This window comes from Rhamphochromis longiceps, linkage group LG12 (genome assembly GCF_057381845.1).
Source record: "Rhamphochromis longiceps isolate RC_006_pf linkage group LG12, R_longiceps_female_GT1.1, whole genome shotgun sequence".
NCBI classification, from domain to species: Eukaryota; Metazoa; Chordata; class Actinopteri; order Cichliformes; family Cichlidae; genus Rhamphochromis; species Rhamphochromis longiceps.
This window is the reverse complement of record NC_140568.1, coordinates 29954316-29967643: the sequence shown is the minus strand read 5'-3', so window position 1 is coordinate 29967643 and position 13328 is coordinate 29954316. Positions and strand designations below refer to the sequence as shown.

The following is a 13328-nucleotide window of genomic DNA, read 5'->3' as shown; positions in this document are numbered from 1 at the left end:
AAGGCACTTTATATTGTGAGATAAGGACCCTACAAAAACATGGAGAAAACAGAGAAAACCTCAACATCAAGTGTTTGCTCATGATCACCTATGAGCAAACACTTGATGGCAGTGGCAAGGAAAAACTCCTGTTTAATAGGAGGAGACCTCCTGCAGAACCAGGCTCAGGGAGGGGCGGCTATCTGCCTGGGTGAGGGGAGGAAGACAGGACAAAAAACATTCTGTGGAAGAGAGGCAGTGATTTGTAACGACTAAACATGTAGAGAGTGAAAAAAGTGAGTGAGCAAGAAACACTCAGTGCATCATGGGAAGCCCCCAACAGCCTAAGCCTACTGCAATATAACTAAAGGGGGATGCAGGGTCACCTGATCTAACCATAACTATGTGCTTTATCAAATAGGAATGTTTTAAGCCGAATCTTAAAAGCAGAGAGGGTGTCTGTCTCCCGAATCCAAACTGGGAGCTGGTTCCACAGAAGAGGGGCCTGGAAGCTCAACACCCTGCCTCCCTGCTTCTACTTTGAAATATCCAAGGATCCACAGGTAAACCAGCAGTCTGAGAGCGAAGTGCTCTACCTGGTTGATATGGTACTATGAGGTCTTTAAGATGAGATGGCTCCTAATATTTTAAGATTTTGCATGAGATGGGAAGGATTTTAAATTAAATTCTGGATTTAACATGGAATTAATGAACACACACCAACATGGAAGAAATATGTTCTCTCTAGTCTTTGTAAGTATTCTCATTGCTGCAATTTCCCATTTCCACTGCAGTTTATATGGGAAAATACACAAAAATGAACAAAAACATACTAAAATACTCTAATGTTACACTAACAGGTATCATAATGAGCCTGACGTCCTTGTCTTATAAAGTAATCATTTACAACAGGTTAAAGAAACCTCACATGTAGCTTTCAGATTGCTAAAAAGTAATTGCACCTTCTACCTTGTGATTGAAATGCTGTTTCTACATCAAAATTACTTTATTTGTTCATCATCTTCATCACTTTTTGGCACACTGGCACATTTGCCTGATTTTCCTGCTCTGCCATGGTAACACAGCCCAACCTACTCTTGTTATCTAAGGATGGTTTCCTTGTGTGAAAAACATTAGGATCCATTGACAAAAAAGCTAAAATTTGCGTGCAGTACGTGGAATACAATGAAGTCACCAAGCACATTGTTCAGTTTTTACTGCCTATGGCAGGTTAAGCAGCAATCCTCCAGCTGGATGCCCACTGACCTGATTTTACAGACTGCTCTGCAAACCAGATACCTCAATCGCATATCTTACAAAATGTGACAGCTGTGATATTGTTAAATTTTGTTTAACACACAAAAAATCTAGATTAGTACATCACACTTTGTTCTTCAGTAAAAATCAGGTTAATGAACCAGATTATTGGTTATGCTTCCTGTTTAAGGACATGTCAGCAATGCTTGGTCCACATTTTCATAAATAAATTGTCATCTAATTTATCTTCATATTCAGCTTCCTGTCAGGTCAAAGTATCAGTTTCTGTTATCCTAAACTACACGATCTGTACCCACAAGAATAGTTGGATTCAAACCTTTCATAAATCCTACTCTACCATTAAAGAAGACCGCCCCATGCAGGCATATTTTACACATTTTGCTATGACAAGTTGCTGTTAGCTACACTCAGAGCACTCAGGCCTTTTCACCTCTCACCTGGACAGGACCTGCTCTTTTTTATCCCAAGCTGAGGAGTCTGTGTCTTCTTCAGCATCATCTTCTTCCTCCTGGTGCTGTTCTTTGAAGCCACTAAGGAACTCCTCTAAGGTCACCGTGCCATCCTTGTCGACATCCAGGCGATTGAAAATGCCTTCTGCTTCCTGGGACGAGACGTGGAGTTCTTGGCAAATGGTGTTGAATTCATTTTTTTCAATCCGCCCAGAATTATCCACATCGTAGGCATGAAAGAGAGAGCTCAGGCGCTTTTGTTCCTCCTCACTCTTTTTCTTTGCTGCTGCCATAGTTTTGTTTTTAATTTCTGCAGCAATCTGGCTTTTAGATTTGAAAGCGAGTATTTGCAGATAATAAAAAGAGCGAAAAAAAGTACTAGAAAAACAGGCAGAGCCTACAGGAGTTTAGCTGTTAGGTAAAGTGAAATTAAATTCAGAGCTGGATTTCCATTTGATAGTTGATAGCCAGTCGTAAGGTTAAACCCCATTGTTGGAAGGAGACGGAGTGCAGCTCCAGGAATAGACTCACTCCTTCTGATATGTTTCTTTTATATCCTCCCCCTCCCGTCTCTCTTTCTTTTTTATAGGCATGCAATAGTTCAAGTTCAAGTTCAAGTTCAACTTTATTGTCACTTCAACCATATACAGTTTAAAAATACACAGTGAGGCGAAACAACGTTCCTCCAGGAACCAAGGTGCTACAAGACAAGTTAGTGCAAAAAAAAAAAATATATAATATATCTAGTAATAATATTGTGCAAAAGAGCATTTACAGGTTGGTGTGTGCGATGGTTTGGTGGTGTAGGTCAGTGTGTTTGCGCTTTGTGTTGGTTAGTCAGTCCAGTCTCAATGTTTTGAGGTATTTGAGTTAAGCTGAGTGATAATGTTAGTGTATGTGTGTGTGTGCGTGTTTATCAGTCAGTCCCTTTTTGCTGAGGAGACGGATGGCTTGTGGAAAAAAGCTGTTGCACAGTCTGGATGTGCGTGCCCGAATGCTTCGGTACCTTTTTCCAGATGGCAGGAGTGTAAAGAGTGTGTGAGAGGGGTGTGTCCGATCAGCCACAATGCTGGTGGCTTTGCGAATGCAGCGTGTGGTGTAGATGTCCTCAATAGAGGGTAGAGAGACCCCGATGATCTTCTCTGCTGTTCCCACTATCCGCTGTAGGGTCTTGCGGTCTGATATGGCACAGCTCCCAAACCAGACAGTGATGCAGCCGCTCAGGATGCTCTCAATAGTTCCTCTATAGAAGGTGGTCAGGATCGGTGGTGGAAGCCGGGCCTTTCTCAGTCTTCTCAGAAAGAAGAGACGCGACTGATAATACTGATAATAAACTATTTTAGGACCATAAAATGTGGTGTTGCAAATGCTGTTAAACCAAACAGCATCAAGCAAGAATCCTAACAGTGTGGCCAAAATCTGCAAAACCAGCAACTGCATAAAAACAGCACTTTTTTGTGTTTTGCCCTCAAACAAGTTAAAAGTAAACCCTCGGTATTGTCTTATTAAAGTGCCACTGCTGATGTGGTTCCTCCTTTGACTTTGTAACATAGTTGGCCATTCACAGCATATGAATTATGTTTCCTATCTTTGATTATTAGTACTCATTGGAGCTTTTATTGGAAGGCTCTTTAAACCTGGAGTCATACTAGTGCAAAACACACTGCTAGTCCTGCTATGATGATACCAGCAATGCTACACAGGAATGCAAATTATAGAAATTTGAAAGTACTCCTGCATCTTTTATTTTTGCTAATTCCATGTACAATATCATGCCTTTGTAGCCAGACTGTAATCTTTACATTTTAATGTAAAATATAATCAGACATATTATTAAACCCATTGCCCCCATTTCATGTTTTATAAACAGTTTATTAAATCTTAGTATTCTTAGCTTCTGTTTTTAGTTTATTTTTAGTTTATTTGACTCAATTCAGATGAAAAAAACAAGCTCACAGTTTTGCTCTAAGTAGCAGTAACCCACTACACCACTACAAAGTCAGCGGCACATACAAACAAAAGCAGTTTTTTGTTTGTTTTTTTAAATTTTAAGTTGTAAAATACGATGAGATGGGTTTTTACCTAACAACATTAACCTGAGTTAAAAGTAGAAAAACAAGCAGCCTTTTAAAAAATTCCCGCAAAGTTATATAATGACAGAAAATATTTAATGCTTAGACGATACACCCTTCAGATTTCTGCACATCTGATAACAATCTTTAAACGCATGCAGTCAAGCACATATACCGGTATTAAATGCTTTTTAGTCATCCTTGAAAATAGTCCCTCAGACCATGGCAGACCTCATTTAGCCTGTTGCTCATGTAATAGCATAGAAAAATAAAACTAATAATGCTACATACTTGGCTAAATCAACATTTCCCTCTTTGATTTGTTCAATAAATATTTCGTGGCGATATAACTGTCAGGGTCAGGACAAAGGGGAAACATTAACGGTGCTGTTCACTTCTTTGATCTCGTGTTCAGTGGGTAGATGTGCACAGCCATAGAGATGAAGCACCTTCAGCCTAAAAGGAGACAAACATGGAACCAGATCATAGGTGCCAGCATGCATTTTTCATATTTTGTAACTACAGAAAGACATTTGATTTGGGTATAGATTGCTCCTTTATTCTGCCATGTCACTCACTTATTAGATCACTAGCAGCTGACTTTCATATTTTCGAATAATTTCCACCAATTAGATCATCATTGCATTAATTACTGCAGTGCTGACATGCTTTATTTTCATGGTCAGTTACAGTGTGCTCATGATAAGATGGAAGGAAAGTCTTTTTTTTTGCAACTTTCGTAACTGTCATATGCTACGAAAACATCACAGAGTTTCACACTGCATAATCATGTCTCAGCATGTAATTTGTTTAGTGTGGCACTCATATATGGTTTTACACTCGTATGAACTTCTAAAAGATTGTTCAATTGAATTTAGGAGACAGATACAACATAATGAGCAGAGTGTCAACTCAGGCAGACCCATTAAATGGAGCCCACAGTCCTGTGACATCAGCTGACCTCAGTGCCTGTCCTCAATATTTGATGGCTCAGCTGATATCCTTCTGCACATATTATTAGGACATTTTATAAAAGGTTCACTATTTAAGTTGTCCCAGTCTCCCCGCTACATCCCCGATTCTCCTTTTCGTGTGACACAGCTTCACCAGATGCTACTAGATAAACTACAGTCCATCCAGAAAGTACTTTTTTTTACACATTTGATTGTGTTACAGCCTTATTCTACACACACTGCCCATCATTAATAAACATCATTTATATATGAGCTAATTATAATTTTATCCTGTAAAAGGTCATGGGGGGTGAACCTAATGTGTTCGTGTGTGCTACATTTAGAACTGCAACAGTGGAAAACCTTTGACATTTAAATATGTAGAGAAATGAATAGAAATTGAGTTTGAAAGCGTGTGAAGAGCAGCTACTGCAACCTTCTGAAACACTGTATTGATACGTCCTTGTGTTCATTCTGCTCAGTGGAATTAATGGCAGTACACAGTGACTCTGCATTTTGTGCAGAGAATAAAGAAACATCTTTGAATGTGTGTTTTTACCTCTTGCAATGTTGGCAAAGCTTCAGTATTTTCTTTACGGTGATGTGGCAGAAACTGAGTTTGATGGTATGAAGATGTCTGTTGCAGTAATTTGCTAGCAGAGAAACCCTGGGTCACATCATGCATGCACAACACACACACACACACACACACACACACACACACACACACACACACACACACACACACACACACACACACACAGGTGAGGGTTCACTTGTTCGTCACTGACACTAGCACATTGATCACATGTGGTGAGACGTGCTTTGTACCCTCTGTTTCCGGTGCTGGTGGAGCTGAGATCCAGCTGCTGAAGTCTTGTGCAGCCCAGAGCCAAAGACTGAACACCTGCATCTGTTACTGCTTTACAGCCACTCACATCAACAGCTCTAACTCACACAAACAAAAACCCACATGGATATCATAGATGTTAATTGTTATGTCAAGTATGAAAATATGAATTTAACTTTTTATTTTCTAAAGTAAAACATATTTTTATACAGTTCCTCTGGCCGGTTTCTATTGATAAGAACACCGCTGGCAACGCTTGGTTCTTATTAATTATGTGCACTTTGCTTCCCTTTGCATATGTGTGGATACCTGATACAAGGTGAATATTTGCTGATGCTATGCAGTGTCAGGTCAGTGACTCCAGGACAGGAACTGAAGGACAGACTCTGAAGTTCAATGCAGTTCTGGAGCAAAGTATCAACTATGGCATGAGTGACCTGTTAGCGGCAGGGACTACGTTTAGAGCACTATTAAAGACAGAGCTGCAACTCCATAAACATTCAATGTGTAGATTCAGATTGAGTCACAGAAAACTATCCACCTGTAGTCCTGTGAGATTCAGTGAAATGAGGCTTTTGAGCCGTGCTGTCAACCCAGTGAGGCTGTTTACGGTGATTTTTGGCACTCGTCCGATGTTTAGATGCTGAAGGCCGGAGCACATCTGGATATGAAGACATGCAGAAATGTACAAGGACTTACTTTTTCACATGCTAAATCATGTTTAGTAAATGAAGCTCTGCAGAGCATCATAGTTTTTTTTTATATTAATAGTATGTGTTTTTAACTGTTATATCAAAATTTAGCACCTCATATACTGTCTGTAGCCAGGATGAAGTAAGGAACTGACAGCCAAACACCTCCAACCTGCGCAGGCTAAAAGACAATGTTGTAAACACCAAAAACAACAACATGACAATCTTGATGTGGTGGTTATTTAATGTCCTTCTGATAATCACATCTCATTCTTCACGAGACGAAGTGGTATTTATTTCAAATAATAAAACCATTCGGTGTCCAGGAATTCAAACTAAGTTTAAAATAAGGATTGCGAGGATTAACTAAGGATTATCTGAAACATAAGAGCAGCGTCTTTCGAGGCTTAGACTTGAGAATGTGAGGTGTCAGCCACTACAAGCCGTTATCAGAATAACATTATAATTTTTCTCTTTGATGCAATTCTCACAACTCCTCCAGTTATTAATTCAGTTAAGTCAGAGGTTTCAAGGCCTTTTATACCAGTGGCCACAACAGCCCACTGTGATCTTAAGTGGGCTGGACCGATGAAAATCCCCTTTCTGTCAGTGCAAAGACATTTAATTCCTGCAATATCTCAATAGAAGAAGTGCAAATTTAACAGTGCCCTGAAATTCTCTGTCTGACAGAGAGACTGTATTTCATGTCTGAAGTGTAATTCATATTTCAACTTGACTAAACTAAAACTCATCTGACAACCACTTGAAGACATCCCCCCAAAAAACCCTTCATGCACGATATTTACAAAGACAGTTTATCCAGAGACAAACATGCACGTGCATTATGGGACACTTTCTAACCCCCACCTAAGCCTACAGTGTAGCATGAGTTACACCACCATTAGCAGTAAATGTGTTAATAGGGAAGGATTCTGACCTGTCTTTGTGTTTCAGGACAAGTTCTTTCAGTGGGGCATCAGTGACTTGACAGCCATTCAGGACAACAGATTTTAGGCTATAGAAGAAGAAACAAAGTTATCCGCCCATGTCAGATTCTTTATCTGGTATTATAACAGAGGTTAAGAAACTGGATGGACTGATTTCAACAAACACTTGGCATCAGTGGGAAGGGAAACTTAACAGTAATAAAACTCAGGCAAAACCAAACTCATGGAAGTGCGAACATCTACCAGTTGTGGATGGGTGCATAGATGGACAGACCCACAAATATGAAGATATAATATTTTCACCATACAACATGCCCTTCTTACTCTGAGCACAGTAAACAATTCAACATGTAAAACATATTTTTCACTTCACTAAGATAAAAATGACAAGAAGTCAATTATACACAACCTGTGATCAGCACAAAAATCATCCCTTCATCATTTAAAATGATGACATTTTTTGGAGTGAAGGTTTTTACTTTGTTAGAGGTTTAGAGGTTAGGTCAAGGCAGTTAGTGGGAGTTGTGTGTGTACTTGTTTAAATGTCTTCATGAGGACCATAAATTGGCCTCTCACTGTATTCATGGGGACCAACAGTCAATGTGGGGACTAAATCCCGGATTTCATGAATTTGAAGGCATGCTTAAAATTTTGTATTTAGGTTATGGTTATAATTAGGTCATGGTTACTCAGTAAGCCGTGAAAACAAACATATGTGTGTGTTTACTGACCCTTTTCTGTAATCCATCAGAGCCTTCACTCCTGTGTCTGTTGCTCCACTCCAGCTTACATCCACACTAGTCACGTGATCACAGCACTGACTAATCACTGACAAAATTTGATCACCATGGAGACCAGGACCAGTACAACTTGTGACCTTGAGTTCCTGAAATGATCGCATGACTTTATATTCACGATATTTGCACTGCTGTCACAAAGTACTGATGTAAGCCGCAAAATATCACATTTTACACACTTTACATCTATGAGACTTGTGACCAGTGATGGAAGATGCATTCAGAGTTTGGGTTTAATAAAAAAGTGGCAGCACAAAAAATAGATAATGAATGTGATTTTTTTTACATAACAGTCAGACACAACTCTAAGTTATTTTCACAGCCTTTCAGCAGAACTTCCAATCCTTCATGCCACCTCTGCATGATTATCATTTAGTTATTTACTCTATTGAATCATATTTTTGTATTACTTTTCTTGTTATTGGATTTTTTTTTTTTTTACCTTAAGCGAATTCCTACACAGTGAGAAAAACATCTGCAGCCCACTGGAGCAGACAGAGAGGCCACTGCAGCTATACAGAAACAAACTTCGAGGACAACGTCTGCCCACACACAGCAACCACTGGTCAGTTAAAGCCGAGTTTTCAAGCCTTAGATTTTTCCCTTGAAGGAGGAGTAAAACATAAACTTTTGTTTAATGTAAGCAGCTTTTTTGTTCATTCAAAACTCTGAACTGTAGTTTCTATGCATGACTGTGCAGGTCAGTGTAATCATGTGTATGTTTGTTCAGGGAGCAGTAGAGCACACACCAGCTGGAAGCTCTTACATCATGAGAACGTACCATGTGCTGCTACTTGGAAAAGTTTAGAAAATCCCTCTGACATCTGTCCTGTGTTCGATCTGAATTTTAGCAGAATGATACTAAAATCTAGCTGAAGTGTTTACCAAACTACAGGTTCACTCACACAGTGAGTGATCAGATGCCAGTGCATGCAGGCGGTGGCAGACCTGCACCACTATGGATAAATCCCTATGAGGCAGCAGAGACAGGATGAACAGCCACACCTCATCAGGCAAACACAACCAGCGGTCTCTTACGGGGACGCCTGCTGACTAGCAGGTGTAACGACACCACAACATGCAAAACAGAAAGTAGAGGGATTGTTTTAACAAGACACTGTGAAATGTTACAACCAATGTTAAGATTATTACATTAAAACACCAGATAGACTTGGGTTTAAAAAACTGTTTAAAAAAAAGGCTAAAACTATGTGCGCATGTAGTAAAGATTTCCTACCTGGTATTCAAAGGTATTGTCCATAGTGACATCCGTGGCAGAGTCTGTAAGTGTGAATGAAAGTTACACATTGTCAAAGGAGCTTGGAAAGAAAAGCGTCTGGACTTCTTTAAGTCCAGACGCTTTTCTTTCCAAGCTCCTTTGACTACGATGACCTGGATGACTGAGAACCTTCACAGACAAAGTTACACATTATATTCTGATGTAAAAACAGCGCTAATTCTGAGCATTTACTTGGTTAAAAAGTGAAACGCATAAGTAAACATTATATTGGCTTGTTAACCAGAATGTCTGATAAAGAGTGAAATGAATTATACATAAGTTTCAACAGTTGGAGCAAATTTGTCATGTGAGATGTTGGTGACTGAGCTTTCCTTTGATCTTCTGTTTTTTATAGCACTTTATCATCTTTTTGCAGTTTTGTCTGTAATTTTGATGTCAAGCTTACACTCACATGATGTAAGTCCAGAGTCATCATGATGAAGAGTGTGTGTCTGTACAGGTCGCGGGATCAGATTCAGTTTCTTTGTGTACTTGATTGCTTGTTGATGTCTGCAGGAGACAAAGGGTGAAATTCAACTTCTCATCATCACACACTAGACAAAATTATTTGGCTATTAAAATTAAAATTTGGTTCATATGCCCTTAGATAAGAAGAGAAAAGTGTACATCAGGAGAGCGTAGACGTCTGGGGAAACTTAACAAGTTTTTCTAGTATAAACTTGTTCAAAGGTTATAAACAACTCTCCACACACTAAATTAGCTAACCTTGGAAATCTTTCTCCCAGTGAATTATCAGTGAGGATCCAGCGAGCTCTATCTCCAGCTCTATTTTTTGGATCTTTGAGAATCCTCTGATGGTCTGTACTGTCTGGATGATGTCTAATCCTGTTTTGAAGCAAACCTAACCACAGACACAAGAGGGGGGAAATACATATTAGCAAACTGCTTAAACCTTTTCATCTCAGCATTCCTTGAATTACAGTATTTATTTGTAAAAAGCCCTTGGCACCTTGCTGTAGAGCACTTATGAGTTATAAATAACTCCATGACAGGCTGATTTGTTCTTCCAAGGATAGAAGTGAGGAAATTTAGTTTTTGATAAGAAACAAAAAAGGAATGAAAAGCCAAACGTTAATGTCCAAATGTAAAACTTGATCATCTTTTTTTCTGTCCTGTTTATCTCATAACCTAAGGGTTCATTTCATGACAAAGTGAAAGCATCTTGACACCTTGATAGTAATAATTAGCAATGCCACATTTTTAATCTTTTGAAACAATTTAAACTATAGCATTTTAAAGAAACACCCATCCATCTGTCTTCTTCTACAGATGGATGGATTTGGATGGTCTTGGTTTGACTGGAGCCCTTTCCAGCTGTCATAGGGTGAGGGATGATGAGGTACACTCTGGACAGGTTGCCAGAGACAGTCATTCACACTCATGTTCACATCTAGGGCCAGTTTAGAGTCAGTAATTAGCCTAACCTGCACATAATTGGGCCGTGGGCGAAAGCCAGAGAACAAGGAGAGAACATGCCAGGAGAGACTCCACACAGAAATGCTCCAGTTAGCTGGTGGATTCAAACCCAGGACCTTCTTGCCACCACACCACTGTGCTAACTGGACTGTTATTTATTAGATTTTTCATCTAATTGACTATAGCTTGAAATATTGAACTAATACAATTTTTTAATATTCTTTTTAAATTCTGTAATTTTGATGTGGATTCACTGGAAAATCCAAATTTTCCAACTATATCTTGTCTTTTAAAGGGTTATAGGAACTGAGTAACAAGACTCAAACATCATGACAAGAGGACTCCATATGAATGGAAACCAAAGTTAACTACCAAAGTAAAACACTAAATTAGTAAGGATAAATAAAACAAGAAAACTCAGTAGTAAGCTTGACATGTAGGAAAGACAGATGGAAAACAGAGGAAAACACTAAAGAAATGATTCATTAAAGTTCAAGCTGTAACTGGAACAAAGAACTAAAGACTCAAAATACTGAGAAAATAAAAGAAGATTAAAAGGAAAATAATAAACAAACTAAAGGCCAAAATACAAGGTCCATAAACTCTAAACTCAGGGTCCAAACACCCCCAGACCATCAACACACGTCGACTGATTGCATACAACATATATAACGATTTCCATACCTGGGTTAGAAACAGGAGCAGCATCCTTCTCCACACAGTACACATCACCTGGCTTGTTCTCATCATTCGAGGCTCTCTCTTCTGCAGTTTCCTTCATAAAAGCTGTAGGTGTTTGCTTCACAGTCAAATTGCTGCAAGATTTTGCACTTCTATATTCGCTAGGAGTTTTCTTGGTGCCATGTGAGCTCCTCTCCTCTGCGCTTTCTGCTGCGGTGGCTCTTTTGCTTCCTGTGTTGTTAACCTGTTTTTTAATCTCAGGATTTGTGATGTAAGAGTTCAGTTCAAAGCAAGACCCCGGACAAGCTGGAGCTTTAACATAATCGCCCATTTCTCCAGATGTCGTCCCCTCTTTCACAGGTGACTCAGGCTTGAAATGCTGGCTTATTCTGAGGTGATTTAGCTGAGCCACACATAGCTGGTACTGCTCATACACACTCAAGTTTAATGACGATTTCAAGGGATGGATAACATGGGAATTAGCTGTTTTTGCCGTCTGCTCAGGTATCATCTCTGGCTCAGCGAGGCTTATTTGACTATGTGTGTGATCTGAACTGGATTCCTGTTCTTTTCTATAATTTCCCTCATTCCTGTCATCTTGTATTTTCTCCTTCTCATTTTCTTCCATCCACTTGTCCTCTTTGCTCCGTACCTTTTGACTTTCTGACACCTCTCTTTTAGCTCCAGCTCTTTTAGAAGTCATGCCACTGAAATTGTTGCTTTCATCTAGCGGTTTTAAGATATTCACTTCACTGTACGCGGAGCTCTTTTTACAAATGGCATTCCTCCCAGATGATGTGGACTCTTTGATCAAGTGTGTTGCAGCATCAGATGTGAATGTGTGGTCCCTTTGATTAGACATGTGAAATCTGTTTGTTCTGCGGTAGTCTTGGCTAGAAATGTGTTTATTGGTGGCATGTTGTTGCTCTGTGCTTTTTATATTTTCAGTTTCAGTATCAGGCCAATTTTCCTCCTGTGTCCCTGGGGAAAAGGAGACTGGACTGTGGAGGTCATATGAAAACTTATAGCTACAGGAGCTGGTTAGATCATTTAAAGATCTGGACTGACAAGTTGTTTTCATACTTGATCCTCCCCCATATGCCTCACGAGCACCGGCATCAAAGGAAACTGGATGATGATATTTAGATCCAGATGAATGTTTGGGTGAGATTTTCTTGCTTCCTTTGTTTTTCATATTGTTTATCAAACTGTCAGCTCTGCAGAGTTGATGGCAAATCACTGAACCACTGCAGAGATATCTGTTAGCCCAGTCCAACACATGCCTGAGCTTCTGCTGCTCGCTGAAGAGAGAGTCACTGAGAAGATGAAGGCTCAGCTCCTGGTTGATACTCTGCCTACAGTTCCCAACATCCTCCAGGAGTTCAGACACAGCACCTTTTGTTGTAGTATTTAGATCTGGCATTTGAAAAGACGTCTCTTCTCCAGTTGCATCCATTATTGCATGCTTTAGTATTTCGCCTTCCTGTGTACACCTTAATATGTTCTCTGTAAACGATCAAGTTATTTACATTAATGGCAGAACAGTCCTGTTTATTAGAAGCAAAACAAATGTTTAATGCACACACTGTGCAGAACATATTGAACACATCAACATACAATACGCTGAAAAAGTCATCCCTCATTTCTTTATATTTTGCTAGGACAATGGGAGATCATGTTCAATGGGGGTCATGTTGAAGAATGAAGTTGTTTCCAATCAAATGCTTTTCAGAAAGTTTTACAAAGTGTATCAAAATTTGATGGCACTTTTCGGCATTCACAGTTTCATCAGTTAAGAAGACATTGTTAATACAACTGCTTGAAATGCACTCCTAAACCATTAAATAGCCTCCACCATGTTTTACTGATGGCTGTAGATACTCACTGTTGTGCATGTTTTCTGACCTCTGTCAT

At 39.4% G+C, this 13328-nt stretch overlaps 1 protein-coding gene across 1 annotated transcript; it reads right to left on the bottom strand.

Annotated features, from left to right (window-relative positions):
* Positions 1–3900: 3900 nt before the first annotated feature.
* On the bottom strand, positions 3901–12914 carry LOC146657563 (uncharacterized). The gene is made up of 14 exons (XM_085426783.1): positions 11418–12914; positions 10023–10158; positions 9709–9806; positions 9255–9298; positions 8923–9070; positions 8460–8620; positions 7952–8106; positions 7211–7288; positions 6388–6454; positions 6123–6242; positions 5891–5985; positions 5563–5679; positions 5291–5398; positions 3901–4234 (listed from the first exon to the last, which is right to left on the bottom strand). The coding sequence occupies exons 1-14, from the start codon at positions 12868–12870 to the stop codon at positions 4138–4140; spliced, it is 2877 nt and encodes a 958-aa protein (XP_085282909.1). The 5' UTR covers positions 12871–12914; the 3' UTR covers positions 3901–4137.
* Positions 12915–13328: the final 414 nt, after the last annotated feature.

What these genes read in the sequence shown, in the direction of transcription:
- LOC146657563 (XM_085426783.1), bottom strand. Translation starts at nt 12,870, where the DNA reads ATGGATGCAACTGGAGAAGAGACGTCTTTTCAAATGCCAGATCTAAAT. An exon ending in TGACTCTGGACTTACATCAT is followed by an intron (nt 9,299 to 9,708) that starts GTGAGTGTAAGC and finishes TCACACTTACAG; the next exon opens with ACTCTGCCACGGATGTCACT. An exon ending in ACCAGCACCGGAAACAGAGG is followed by an intron (nt 5,399 to 5,562) that starts GTACAAAGCACG and finishes GATGTGACCCAG; the next exon opens with GGTTTCTCTGCTAGCAAATT.